Here is a 15,102-nt window from a genome sequence, read left to right as displayed (position 1 = left end):
TGCCCTAACCTACGATGCCATAACCAACTAGTCTCATTGACTTTGGGATCCATGGCTACAAGACATTGGCCATCCTTCATGGTGAGATCATCAAGATCTACCACTACAGTAAAATAATAAAACGCCGACGCTTATCTGCCGACGCTAGGAAAAAGCGTCGGCAAATTCCGCTCCCGCGCCCCATGTTTCCAACGCTTTGTAGGAGCGTTGGTAATTCGAAGCAATTAACGACGCTTAAAAGCGTCGTCGCGGACCGAACACCAAACGACGCTTATAAGCGTCGCCGAAGCCCACTTAATACCCAGCGGCCGACCCCGAGCCCGCAAAATTGCCCTAGCCCCCATTCCTCTCAAGCTCATCTTCCTCGTCTCCGGCGCGGCTTTAGCCCCCATTCCTCGTCTCCGGCGCTGCCTTAGCCCCCATTCCTCGTCTCCGGCGCTACCTCCTCTCCGGCGCGGACCGATCCCAACCCGCTCCGCCGGAGGTATTTTTCTCCTCCTCCCTCCTCTCCCACCATCTCGCTTGTTCTCCTTCTTCTCCTCCTCCTCTTCTTCGGGTGTTCTGGGTTTGTTCTCTCTCCTTTCCGGCGTCGACCGACCGGCCCCAAGTCCCGATCGATTCAGGCCCGCCTCCGCCCGAGGAGAAAACTTGGATCCAACCCACCGCCTATCTCGGGGTAGAGGAAGGTACGGATTGGAAGTTCGATGTCCTGTTGGAGTTTATATTTTAATTTAATTCAATCCAGCGTTCTTTTAAAGCTAAGATAGGGGCTGAAAATCCTTGGTCTGCCGCAGATCCACATCCTCTCCGTCTCAGCGATCGAAGAGAGTTCGCAGCCATTTTCGGCTCCAGCAATCGTATGCTCTCTCTCTCTCTCCCTTTCTTTTGAGCAAGCGGATATTTATCTTGTTTCATTGCTATTGATGTTCTATTCATTATTCATACTTTGGCATAAATAGCAGATTATGCCTTGATAAAGTTGTGGTTTATATTGCGAAAGGTTAGATGCAGAAATTAGCATATTGTCTTACAGGATGTGGATAGCCGACCAGAATCTTAATTACGCGAGGCAATTCTTATGCTAACTGTACCATTTAGGTATAGGGGTTCATACAAATTATGGGTGTAACAGAGAATGTTCTGTTAGGAAGAACAATGAACAATATCCTGATATTTTTATCAATATTTGGAGGTATAATACCACTTCTGTGCATTGAATTGCAGGGAATTTAGGTTGATTTTTAATTCCTCGGGATTAAAGCACATCTCAGACCATGAGGATTTAGTTTGAAACTTTAGAAGGTTATCAATATGACTCATTTATGTGAATAATTATGGGATTCAATAATGTTACTAGGTATATCAATGATCCTTGATATTCAACTGGTTCTTTACTCTATCATGCCACATACTGTGATATTGAAAAATAAACAAGTATAGGGTTCTGGGAAATACAAACTAGTGATAGCAAAGCTTGTCAGCATCACACTGCATGATGTGCATTACTAAATCGAAAGATGGATTTTAATAACTTTATCTTTGCTCTCCCATACCTGAGTTGCAAGCATCCCCTCTACTATTTCATATGAGCTCTTGCTTCTATTTCTCTTCTTTCTGAAGTTCATTGCATAAACAATTTATTTTGTATATTTATTTAAGCCACTTTTAAGTAAAACTAGTATTATAGCCCTTCATATTGTTGGACTGAATTTGATTGGTAATGATATTTTACTACTAAAGTATCTTTTAATATGATATGTCCGACTTTACTAACATCTTGTTCTAACAGTTCCAACATACTTTCAGGCCTTTAGTTCCCTGTTCTTGCATTTGAATTTTCACCCGTTCCCTCTTTCATTTTCATGCTGCTATTATTATATCCAGTCAACATAAAATATTGTTTCAAGTACAAGATTTTCACAGCGACCTTACTAACTAGAATATGTGTTAAGGTTCAAAATCTTTTATTAACTTTGCCAACTGTTGACTATAGTGCATGACTTCATCGCATGCTTTGGTAATTATATATTCTCTTATTCATTTGAGTATAGTTATGTGTGCAAGGACCAAGCATCATTAACTTTGTATAAGTTCTTTTGGATCCAAAAGTCCATGCTATTGTGTAAATTGATGATTCATTATATTGGTAAATTGAAAGCTCGTCTTGTTTAAAGAATTAATGTTGCTTCCTTTGTTCAAATTGTTCTCTCTTTTGATTTTCTTTCACTGCACTGCAGGTTCTGCTTACAACACCCACAACTCCAACAGAAAGAGTGAAAGCCATCGTAGAAGCTTCAGAAGGTTTCATATATCTTGTAAGTTGTTCTGTGAAACTGGTTGAAATCATTATGTTGCCCTGTTTAATGGACATTTTTGTGTTAAATTACATAAAATCGTACACCACCAAACCACCATTCACCAAGCACAAGCACCAAACAGGAAAATCTAGAAAAGGCAAATGCAATTTCTTCTACCTTGAAGAGGTTATTTATCTTCTGATATTTCAGGTTAATTGTTGCTGCATCATTAATAGATTTTCTGTTGTTTTTTTCCTCTTTTCTTTGGCCTAATTTTGCTGCAAGGAAACCCATTAATTGTAATTTATTTTAACATTAGCTTATTTTATTGCAGTTTTGGATTGTTCAACTTATGTTTTTAGTGCATCACTAGATATCTGCTATAGTGCTTTCCATGTGAAGTCCTCTCAAAAATCCATATAAGAGAAACTGTTACAACTTGTATGAAGTTTCTATCTGGATCGGTAGACTGGTTCCTCTCTTGACAAGATCAATTTCATGTTGTTTATTGGGCTCAGGTCTACTGACATGGTAGCTTACTTTGCATTTGATTTAAGTCAAACTAGGATTGCTTCGCTCCTTTCCAAGAGGAACTGTATCAAGACTTAGAAGCCAACACTCACAAATTCTGCGTTTGCATCACTCTCCTAACATATAATAAATCACTACTAACATATCATTAACGTAGGTTTTAGTGGATCACTAGTTTTGTTTGAACTTGCTAATTTGTGATAAATGCCTTACTAAGGGGCAGTAAGGGCTCGGCCTGACTGATTTGGGGGGCATGCCGCCCCTCCCATAATGGCTACCTACTGGCTGTATGTCCTGCTGATTCCATGATGAACGTGCATTACATTTGGTGGCGGTTTTTTCTGACATATAGAACCACTATTCTGATGCTGTAGGATCCCGTGTAGATCATTAGTAGTCCAGTGCAATTGTGAAATATATGGACCACTCAAGTCCTTATATTTCAAATCTAACAGTCATAATAATGCTGAGGCAATTCCTGTTACAAGATCTTTTCAGCCTTAAGAAACTTTCCTCTTCCCTATTGAGGTGATGACATAGAACCTTCCATCTTCCTCATGTAAATTATAGAACCAGTTGGGCATTGATACAGTACTGAAATCGGTATTGAAAGCTTTGATTCGAATAACTACTACATTAATTTTAACTTTTTTAATTGTTGGATTTGTTATATATTTTTTATATAGGTGAGCTCTGTTGGAGTTACAGGTGCCCGTTCATCAGTTAGTTCACGTGTTCAACATCTCCTACAGGAACTTAAAGAGGTTTGTCTCCCTCCTTTCCGTTTCCTTCATTATTGCAAAGCAAACCATCTGTCACTGAAGTGGTCAAATTTAACATTGACATTATTAAATATAGTGTGTGATGTCGAGTACTCTGAGCATGTAACTCAGTATTATTAGCAAATGTTAGTACTAACATGAGTACATATTTTTTAGGTTGGGAAGGATCACGATTTTGTTGTTTGCAAATTTTACTTGACTTGTGTACCAACAGTTATTTCATGGATTCTTCTGGTAAAGCCACATGAATGATTTATGGTTGTCTGGTCAGCCAGCAACTATCCTGTCTGTTAACTGAGGACTCTGTGATAAGATATAGTGGAGTTGAACAGTTGATGACAGGTCTCTGATTGAAGAGGAAAGTTCAATATGTTTGTTTTATCATATTCTAGTGGAAGGTTAATTGCCCTATTACCCTAGGCCAAATTAGTTTTGTTTTAAAACAGTGACCTCTGTGTATAGAATTCTTATGACCTATTCAATCACTCATTTTCTTATTATGCATTAGCCACTCTTTTGTAATGCATGGTACTTGCTTCATAAGTTGTTTTACAGTATTGAAATATAAGAATGGGATCCAACTCTGTCCTAGTAAGTCTTCTTTTTTTGTTAAAGATTTGTTTAAAGGTTTTATTGTTTTAGTGTGTCAATGCCCCTTGAGGTTGTGCCTATGTGCTATTTTTGTTATATTGTGGCTGTTCTCACAGTTTATGGTCTCAAAAAGTTATATACATGTTCATCTTATACTTCAGGATGATGCATCTTATATGCTAATTTTTTAGGACCTACTTCCATGCCTGGCTCCCATGTTTGTGTATTATACTCCACATGGGTGAGAAGGCCCGAATAGAGTATGTGCATAGAGGGAGAAGAGCATGGGATCAAGGCCCGCCACCAGTTTTGCAATCATGAGAATTTTGGCTAGTAGAAATCAATTTTTTAGATGAATTCCTTCTGAGAATCTCGTCATTGAAAAATCAGCAGCCTCATCTAAGCTAGCCTACAAAACACTAGGTCTCTTCCCTGAGCTATTTCTCGGTTCTCACCTATGTGGGGCATAGCAAACAGCCTCCCAAGTTATACCAAAATTGTCTTATTGACACGTTAACCAGGTTTTTGCTCAAAAAAGACATGTTAACTAGGATCAAGTAGGCAACAATACAACAGAAGATCTTGGATCTCTGTATGTTCTGGTGTTATATCCTGAATGTTGATCATCCATGGGATACCTGCAAATGTTTTTCATTTCTACTGATCTGCTGGTTGATGGTTATTGCATAGAGTAAGAATCCAGGATTGTTGCCATGGAGTTTCAAATCACTGCAGTAACCAGAGTGAAATGCATAATAGTCTTGATCCAAGTTTTAGGGACAGTTTGAACTTCATTTCATTAAATTTAAATCCAACTACTTTGTCTGCTTTTAAATCCAATTTAAACCATAAGGAATTCCCACCCCATATAGGCAGTTGCCCACATTCCCCTTTGTAACATAAGTGGAAGAAACCAATAAGCTGAAATTTCTATCAAGAGCCAATATTGTGGAGCACTAAAAAAGAGTACAGACATCAAAAGAAGAATAAAAAACCTCAGAGATCAGAGACCTTGATAGATTCTTGGCTGCAACCTAAAGGAGAAAGGAGCAGGATGCAAGGACTAAAGAGGAACAAGGGTACATCTTGGGAAACTTTATCTTTTCATTTAGTTAATAGAACTTTAGACTAGAAGGCACTCCAGAAGTCAGACAAGCATGGGAGAGAGAACAGACTTTTGCAGTGAAAGCCAAAATTAACTTTTATGCATTACTTTGATATAACTTTGATGCATTATGCATTACTTGCCCTTATGCATATTAGATCTTGATTCGTAATATCTTGGATTGGTGCACTTACCCTTATGAGAAATGATAAGATCAACTTTAGGCTCCTATGAAACTACATATGTAAGGTAGGTTTCTTAACAAGCTATGGTTTTGTTTTGAGAATGATTACAGCGCATTATTTTTGTATTTTGAATGTCAGGCAATATATTGTGAGGTTATAGTAAGTGTCACATGCTTTTCTTCATGCAATTTATATGTAGTCCATCCTTCTAATAGTGTTTATCTTTTTTATATGAACTGCAGTTCAATCGGTATTCTAATAGAATGGACAAAAGTTGGATAAATAAGTTAAGATCCAGTGCCGAATATTTGGATGGAGTTCAGAATTTCATTAAGTTTGCCTTTGAGAAATCTAATATGAACGGAAAAATTTTATGTCCATGTCAAAAATGTGTAAACGGTTCTGCTCTTGATCCAAAAATTGTTGAAGAACATTTGGTATGGAATGGTTTTCTAAAGAGTTATACTGAATGGGTACTCCATGGAGAGTTCATACCTTCATGTAACCAACCCTCCGATCTAGAAGACACCTTCAATTTTGGATGTAGTGACACGGGACAAAATTCTGTAGAAGAAGATGATATAAGGGGCCTACTTAGAGATGCTCTTGGACATAATATCAGAACTGTAGGAGAAGATGAGCGTGCAGTTATTGATCAGTCCATGCATGTTGAGGAATCTATACATGCTGATGACACAGCTCATTATGATAACTTGGTGAAAGATTGTGATCAAGAATTGTATCCGGGTTGTAAGAATTTTACGAAGATTTCTTTTCTTCTGCATTTATTACATTTGAAATATTTGAATGGGTGGTCCAGCAAGTCTTTTACCATGCTTCTTCAATTATTAAAGGATGCATTTCCGGAAGGTGTTACTCTGCCATCATCTTCATATGAAGCCAAAAAACTGATAAAAGAGTTGGATCTTGGATATGAGAAGATACACAGTTGTCCGAATGACTGCATTTTATATCGTGATGAAAATAGGAACCAAGAGTCGTGCCGAATATGTGGAACTTCACGATGGGGAAAACATAAAGATGACGAGAATGATTCGTTGACTGAAGTGGATGCTGCACCGACTAAGAAAAAACCGGCTAAAATTTTGAGGTATTTTCCTCTTATACCAAGATTGAAAAGGATGTTTGCATCACCGAAGACGGCTTCCTCGATGAGATGGCATGACGAAGGCCGTACAAAGGATGGAATGTTACGACACCCAGCGGATAGTCCCGCATGGAAAGCATTTGATGATAGGCATCCCGAATTTGCTTCTGATGCTCGCAGTGTCAGACTGGGTTTGGCTACTGATGGGTTTAATCCCTTTCAAACTATGAGTTCTACATACAGCACTTGGCCGGTTGTTTTGGTTCCATATAATTTACCACCATGGATGTGTATGAAACAGTCTTCACTCATTTTGTCAATGGTTATTCCAGGTGATAAGGGCCCAGGTAATGATATTGATGTTTTTTTGCAGCCTTTAATAGAGGAATTGAAACAGTTATGGGAGGGTATTGATGCATTTGATGCTTTTGCTGGCCAAAATTTCAAATTGCGTGCAGCTCTTATTTGGACTATCAATGATTTTCCTGCATATGCTAATTTATCTGGTTGGAGCACTAAGGGGCGTACTGCATGTCCTTCTTGTGGAGATTCAACCCATTCGTATTGGTTAAAACATGGAGGAAAGTTTTGTTATATGGGCCATCGTCGGTGGTTAGAAGCAAACCATCCATTTCGATTTCAGAAAGACTTGTTTGATTGTACCATAGAGTTGCGATCTGCCCTTGTTCCACCAACTGGAACTGAAGTCTTCAGACAAATGCATGACACCAATTATATACCGGGTAAGGTCGCCAAATGTTCAAAGAAGAGGGGGAGGGAGCATGTTGGCAGCACAATGAATGAAGGATTAATAGCAGAGGTTGCTGAGGATGCTGACAACTTTTTTGAGAATGAAGACAACATATATGGTCAGAAAAATGATGATGACTCAATGGCAGCATCTACACAAAAATAACTATGGAAAAAAAAGAGCATTTTCTTTGATTTACCTTATTGGGAGTATAATCTTCTTCGACATAATCTTGATGTGATGCATATAGAGAAGAACGTTTGTGATAACCTGATTGGAACATTGTTAAATCTTGAAGGGAAGACTAAAGATAACTTGAAAGCGCGTCTTGATTTGAAAGATATGGGCATAAGACAAGAGCTTCATCCGACAGAGCTTGCCAATGATAAATTTTATATACCTCCTGCATGTTATACAATGTCTACTCAAGAGAAGATCTTTTTCTAACAGTTCTGAAAAATTTGAAGGTTCCTGATGGGTACTCATCGAATATTTCACGATGCGTAAATCTCAAAGAGCGAAAACTTTCAAATCTTAAAAGTCACGATTGTCACATTTTGATGCAAGATATCTTTCCATTGGCTTTAAGATCGTCAGCACCGAAACAAGTTTTTGCAATTGTTTCTCAATTATCATCATTCTTTAAGGCATTATGTTCCAAAGTTCTTGATCCTAAGGAGCTTGATCAATTGGAGTCTAATATTGCACTTACACTATGCAATATGGAAAAGATCTTTCCTCCTGGGTTTTTTACTATTATGGTTCATCTACTCATTCACTTAGCGGCGGAAGCTAAACTTGGTGGCCCGGTTCACTACCGATGGATGTATCCTATTGAGAGGTGATTTTTCTAAACTCTAATATAATTATTTTATAATCAGTTTGATTTTGATATTTATTTTAAAAATTTATTGTTGAAGGTTTCTTATGCGCTTAAAAGATTATGTACGCAATCGAGCCTATCCCGAGGGCTCGATTGCTGAAGGATATATTGCTGAGGAGTGTTTGACATTTTGTTCGAGATATCTTGAAGGTATTGAAACGGTTTTCAATCGACCTCAAAGGAATTGTGATATCATAGAGAATGCAGATGTTTACAAGTTCTCATCTGGCGGAAGAGTTTTGGGAAAAGTTGAAAGTGTTGTTCTTGACCAGAAATCGTTGGCACAGGCATATCGCTATGTCTTACTTCATAGTGATATAATATCCGAGTCTCGCAGGTTAGTACGGTTAATTGAAATCTAAATTTACTGTCATGTCAGGAGAATGTAATATTGGTATTTAATTAAAGATAACCTTGATCGTGCAGAGAATTTTTAATAGCTCAGCGAAGTCTCAACCATAACATTCGTCCTACACCAAGGATTGAGCAACGATGGTTGGTTGAGTTATTTCCAGAATGGCTTTTCAAACAGGTTAGATGTCTAATATATTAAGCTTTTTTTTAAATTTTATAGAGAGAAATTAATCATTACTTCTATAATTCTTTTTAGGTACCAATGATGATGGAGAGGAATTGTTCCGAGGAGTTAATAGTCATTGCTCGAGGTCCGAATAATATTGTCAACAGATATGGTGGGTTCATTAAAAATGGTTTTAAATTTCATCCTAAAGAGCGTGAGAAATTTAGAAAAACCCAAAATAGTGGGGTTATGGTTGAGGCGGATGGAAAAAATTATTATGGTGCTCTAACAGATATTTATGAGCTGGATTATTATGGAAATTTTAAGGTAGTATTATTTCGATGTGATTGGGTGGATATAAACTCACCTAGAGGTTTGAGGCAAGACATAAATGGATTCACACTTGTAAATTTTTCAAGGTTGATACATACTGGTGTGTTATTGAAAGATGATCCATTTGTTTTTTCATCTCAAGCTCGACAAGTATTTTATGTGCAAGACTCAAAAGATAAAAATTGGTCTCTCATTATTAAGACGAAACCTAGGGACTTGTATGATATGGGAAAAAGGTTGGAAGAGGAGGACGATGATACTTATACTCAGTGTATGCCTTATAATGTTGTGCCAACTGATGAAGTAAATGCGCCAACGAGTTTGATTAGGATGGATGTTGAATGAGAATGTAGTTTCATAATGGTAAGTAAAATTTATGAAGCATACGTTGAATGATTTATTATATTCTCTTTTATTAGCCCTTTATTTAGTATAAATTTATCATTTAACCAAATATTGATTCTTTTTTGTACATACCAGGTAACAATATGCCCCGAGGGAGGCGATTTAGAGATGTGGAGTTCCAGCATTCTCAGGTGGGATCTACTTCTGAGCAGTCCCTGCAGTCCCAGCAGCCATATGAGCACCAGCAGCACGAGTCAGGATCTCAGCGCGAGCCTCCTGCTGATTGTCCGGAGGATGAGCTCCGGATCCAGGGTAATTCGATTTAAAGTTCATATTTTATGTTCATATTTGTCTTCAACTTTTTAAGACATTTTATTTAATTTGAATAGATGGACAAGGGACAATGAGGACGAGACGGGGACCCACTCAAGCAAAGGATGTGTGGAAGCTTCCTCCGGGTGAGAAGATCATCATCCGATGCAACGAATTGGGGCAGCCCATCAATAGAGCTGGAAGTCTTCTATCAAGCTTTTTAGGATCGGTTGCATGCAAGGGTCAGCTGTGTCCGCTCAACTATACGAAGTGAAATGACATGCTTCCTTCGTATAAGGTTGAGCTTCTTAGACTCATAGAGGTAATGAATTGAATTTGTTCTTTTTAATTTGACACCTCCTGCATGTTATTTTGCTTACTGCCATGATTTTACTTTTGAGGTTTAATATTATTATAACATTCTGTATCTTGTTGTAGGGTAAGTTTGTACTCCCTCCAGAGAGCCATGATTGGGTGCTAAAGTCCCTCAACCGCAAATGGAAAGAATATAAAGCAAAATTGAAGACGGACTTTAAGCGTGAGGGTATGACAGAGGAGGAGGTTGCTCGTGTGACTCCTCCTGATGTATACCCTCAGCAGTGGAGGGAGCTTGTTCACTACTGGTTTTCTGAAAAAGGACAGGTCACGTATATTGTTTCAATATCTTATATTATCTTTATTATTAATATAGATTGCAAATATATACATTGAATAATATTATACTGTGTGCTTTTATTTTGGCAGACATATTCTAATATTGGTAGAGCTGCACGAGCATCTCAAGCAGTTCCTCATACTTCAGGCTCGAAGAGTTATACGAGACGTAGAAATGAATTCGTAAGTTTGTTTGAAACTATTTGAAACTCTACTAATATATAGCACGTATCATGATATATAGTTTGGCAATATACTTTCCATATGTGTAGATAGTAGAGCATGGAAGGAAGCTTGGTGAGGTAGAGTTTTATAAGATGACCCACACTCACCGAGATGGCAGCTTTGTCCGGGACGAGTCGAGAGATATAGTTGTATGTATTCATTTTTTATTTGATCATAATTATTTTATTAATTTTACTTCCTTTAAATTATTAATGTGACTGTTTATTTTTTTGAGAGAGATATAGGAAAGAGCTACAAATCTCATTTCAGAGCGCATCGGAGAGTCATCATCATCCGACGCGGCCAGTCGCGTCGAGGCTCAGGTCTATGCAGAATTGATGGGCCCAGAACGTTATGGACGCGTGAGGGGTTACGGTATCGGAGTTACCCCCACTCAGCTGTCTGCAGTGAGCCGATATACCCAAGATGCCAGACAAGGTACTAGCACTGCAGAGGTTTGTAGTTTGAAGACAGAGATGGCACAGTTAAAGCAGTCATATGAGACAAGGATAGAGGAGATGAGGCAGAGTCATATGACTGATATGGCGGAGTTGAAGCAGAGCCAAGAGTTGAAGATACAATCTTTGCAGGATCAGCTTGACCATATTTCATCTTTTTTGCAGAGATTTGCTCCTCCGGTACATAACTAAATATATTTGAATATTTTATATAATTATAATGTATTCTTGTATGAGCGTGATGACTTTCGTATTTTTAGTTTTTAAAGTATTTTTTTCTTGTAGGTTGCTGATACTTCATCTACTCGTAGAGATGATGATGCCGTCGACTCTTGATACATCGTAGATTGTGTACTTGCGATTTTGAGATGAATGTTTTTAGATTGTTTTAATTTTTTTTTTTGATACTCACCTCAATTCTGCAAAATACGATTATGCCAGAACTTTGATAAGTATAGATCTTGGAAAGGACTTTAATTAGTATGTTCTATGTTGACTTGACAGGAACATGGTTTCCAAAATCTTATGTATAACAATTAGTTTGTAGAGTTTGATCGGTTTAAGATAGATAATGCAGATTCGGTCAACCTCAGCCAAAGGAAGAAACACTATCTAGACACTCCACTCCATTTTAGGTCCTAATGGGCTCCAGGGCCAATAGACCGGTCCCATTACTGGTATAATGGTATAACCCTTGCACTATTGACAAGTCTTCTCGCTCTTTTCTCTGCAAATTAGTGACTGACATGGATCATTTGCTGCTACTTGGTACAGGTCCAGCATCCCAGTAATGCTGAGTTAATCCATAGTGGATTTGCAGGGTGAGAATTTTTAACACGTATTACTATTGCTTGATCAATTGAAGTATTGAATTGGCATCATCCAGCCAAAAAACATGCATTTGTTAGTTATAGAAATTTAAGTTGTATGCCATATTTTAGGTGGTTAATTTTGTTTAATTTCTCCTTAGCTTTCTAACTATATATGGACAAATACTTCCACAAAAGATGTGTTTCCACAGGCATGCCAAGCATATGTACAAGGTGTGAATCTTGTTTCCACAGGCGTGGAATTTTTACAGAGGCCAAATGGTACTGGATTGGTACGGGTGCATTGGCCGGATATACGATCCTTTTCAATATCCTTTTCACTGTGGCTCTTACCTATATCAAGCGTAAGTAGTTCCCCCCCTATATCTTGGCATCAACTCTAGCTATGTAGCAATCTCGCATACCTTACTTTGTAATGCTTGCAGCATATGGGAATGCTCAGCCAAGTTTATCTGAAGAGGCATTGCATGAAAAATATACAAATATAACAGGAGAAATGGAGCCATCATCACTTACAGAAAGGAGCACTAGCACAGATTCCACATCCAAAAGTAAATCAATTATAACATTACTAGTTTGCTCATTAATTTCTGCCAGTTCCCTCTCGCTGTTTATCAACTTAATTTACATGTTCTTCTTTAGTTTGCTTTTAGCAAGATATTCTCTAGTTTTTAGATCTCGGTACAAAATATTCTCTAGATTCTGTGAAAAAGCTCTCTGCAGTATTAAATATCTACTATGATAGAGATGAGCCGCACAGAAGGATTATACGGATCTTTTTTTATGATGGTTCTATTATTCTATCAATCTGAAAGGAACAAGTGCTGACCCATTTGAATGCAACACATAAAATAGGTGGTGTTCTAGCTTGTTTAAGCTATATTTTCATTTGATTGTTCTCTGTATATTTTGAGCGATGACTTTGACAGACTGTCTATGTTTGCATGTATTGTATTTTGCTCCACTGCTTTTGCAATGCAGTCAGGGATAAAACAAACTGCATTGTTTTTATATTATTTTTATTGATGAAGATTAACATGATGTGCTTGTGTTCCTTCATCCAGGTCTCAACTGATAGGTCCGAGGGAAAAGCATAACTCTGAGTTACTGCCTAACACAGTTTGCATGAGAGAAGCTGAGGACTTAGAGAATTGCCCTGACCCAAGTTGCAAATAAAACCCTAATTCTCTTTGAGAATGTAGATACTGTTTTTGATGAAGATCGTGGTTTTATTTCTACTATACTTCAGCTGGCTGAAATTGCAAAGCGACCCATAATACTTACAAGCAATAGTGAGTAACTAATCAATCCATGGTAGAGATTGTTAGCGACTATAAATTTCTTATCCCTTGTATATTTATCTGATATGTAGATAAGAATCCTATCTTACCACAGCTTCTGGACCGGGTCACTTTGGAGTTCAAACATCCATCATCTGAGGAGCTGCTGTCACTTGTACACATGGTAAAAAAATTGCAATTTTGAAATCATATATCTGTCATTTCTACATGCCTTGGGTACCTTGGATGTGTTAATTGGTGTTCCAAATTGTTCATTCTCAATTTTTCTGTAGATTTGTGCTTCTGAGAAAGCTCAAATTTCTGCCCAATTGATGGAGCACTTAATCAGATCTTGTCTAGGTGATATCCGTAAGACTCTTATGCTTCTTCAGTTCTGGTGCCAGGGCAAGAGAGACCATACAGGTTAGCAAATTATAACAAGACAAGTATTTTGCTCTTTGTTGAGAAGGCCAGGATTTTAGTTTATATTGCTACTGTATATATTTTGCTGCCTTGAAGCTGTGTTTGTTTACTGTATTTTCTTGTGTACGCAGATTGATCCTCTGATGAGAGGATCAGCTTATAAATTTCATGTTATCTCATGCCATGAACTGTCTTATTGCTTGGTTCTGGAATCCCATTGTCTACTTTTCACTGTGAAGATTAAACATTAAAACCTAGTGGCAGGCATTGTTCCTGTCATAGATTTTTCTGGTGACTTTAGCTAGATGCCCCTAGATTGCGATATGTTTATTCGACTCTCACTAATCACAGAACTAGGCCTTGGGTATTTGTAAATGATTATGAGTAATTAAGAAGTTGAATTGTATCAAGTTATGGTGTTATATTACCTTTCTGCAACTCTTATCTTCTGTTTCTAAGCTTAACAATCATTTGTTTTCCCAGTTCACTTCTACCTATGTCAAATTGCATCTACTTCTACTGAAAGTTTGTTAATAAGTTATAATATAGTGTTTATCATACTCTTCTAAATAATTATTTAGTGATTTCTACTCTTTCTATCCTTCAGACTGGAAAATGCAATTCACCACATACAGCCCCCTCCCATTTGATATTGATGTTGCACATCTCATATGACTTAGGAGCAGTAAACTTTCCAAAATTTAGCTCTTGGATCAATTGTTTTGAAACTATTGTAGTTTTTTTTTTTTACCTTGTGTAACTTCTGAATTTCTGTAATCAGAATGCCCCTCTCAATGCTCAAGGAGATGCTCGAATACCCAATACCACAACCCATGCATGTTCTTCTGCCAGAAATGCTGCATGAAGTGCCTCTGCGTGTCCCCAGGCTTCTATGGGAACAAAGGTGTCTGCCCCTGCAAGCAGCAGAAGGCTTCTATGAGAACAAAGGGTCCCGAGCAAACAGCAGAGCTTGGTTGACTGGGCTCGCCCCAAGCTTAATGACAATATTGTAGAGATGATGATGCCGACCCTTGATACATATTGTAGATTGTGTACTTAGAAATTTGACTTGTATGTTTTTAGAATGTTTTTGAAGTACAATGTAATCAAATATGATAATATGAATGTAATCAAAGTTCTTGTTTGTGATTTATATTTTGTTATATATGTGATTCAGTGTATTTGTTTCTATTGTTTTGTAAGAATTTAATGTACACAGAGTATTTAAAAATTACTTTTACAAATTTTTTTTTTTAAAAAAAATTTAATGCCGACGCTTATAAGCGTCGGAAAATGCAACAGGAAATGTAAACCTAATGGCAGGCCTCTAACGACGCTTTTAAGCGTCGGCATAACCCGTAGTAACCATCCCTTCTCGCCGACACTTATAAGCGTCGGAGTCTGATAGAAGAAACGACGCTTAAAAGCATCGGGAAAAAGCAACAGGAACGTAAACTGGCACGCCTTTAACGACGCTTTTAAGCGTCGG

The 15,102-nt window shown here is 37.7% G+C and overlaps 2 protein-coding genes across 3 annotated transcripts; both read left to right on the top strand.

The window, feature by feature from the left end:
* The first annotated feature begins 794 nt into the window (after window positions 1-794).
* On the top strand, window positions 795-8,778 carry LOC120106622. The gene is made up of 6 exons (XM_039119608.1): window positions 795-857; window positions 2,238-2,315; window positions 3,515-3,592; window positions 7,818-8,191; window positions 8,271-8,570; window positions 8,766-8,778. The coding sequence occupies exons 4-6, from the start codon at window positions 7,911-7,913 to the stop codon at window positions 8,776-8,778; spliced, it is 594 nt and encodes a 197-aa protein (XP_038975536.1). The 5' UTR covers window positions 795-857; window positions 2,238-2,315; window positions 3,515-3,592; window positions 7,818-7,910.
* A 2,620-nt stretch (window positions 8,779-11,398) lies between these two features.
* LOC120106623 (ABC transporter G family member 44-like) lies at window positions 11,399-14,687 on the top strand. 2 transcript variants are annotated; one of them, XM_039119609.1, is made up of 4 exons: window positions 11,399-11,765; window positions 12,402-12,461; window positions 13,484-13,613; window positions 14,395-14,687. In XM_039119609.1, the coding sequence occupies exons 1-4, from the start codon at window positions 11,763-11,765 to the stop codon at window positions 14,589-14,591; spliced, it is 390 nt and encodes a 129-aa protein (XP_038975537.1). In that variant the 5' UTR covers window positions 11,399-11,762; the 3' UTR covers window positions 14,592-14,687. The 2 variants fall into 2 exon arrangements, with proteins under 2 accessions (XP_038975537.1, XP_038975538.1); XM_039119610.1 differs by lacking the exons at window positions 11,399-11,765; window positions 14,395-14,687 and adding an exon at window positions 12,070-12,254 and having other exon boundaries at window positions 12,336-12,461; window positions 13,484-14,265.
* The last annotated feature ends 415 nt before the right edge of the window (window positions 14,688-15,102 follow it).

The sequence above is a fragment of the Phoenix dactylifera genome, unplaced genomic scaffold (assembly GCF_009389715.1).
Source record: "Phoenix dactylifera cultivar Barhee BC4 unplaced genomic scaffold, palm_55x_up_171113_PBpolish2nd_filt_p 000583F, whole genome shotgun sequence".
Classification (NCBI taxonomy): Eukaryota; Viridiplantae; Streptophyta; class Magnoliopsida; order Arecales; family Arecaceae; genus Phoenix; species Phoenix dactylifera.
This window is presented reverse-complemented; position numbering and strand designations above follow the sequence as displayed.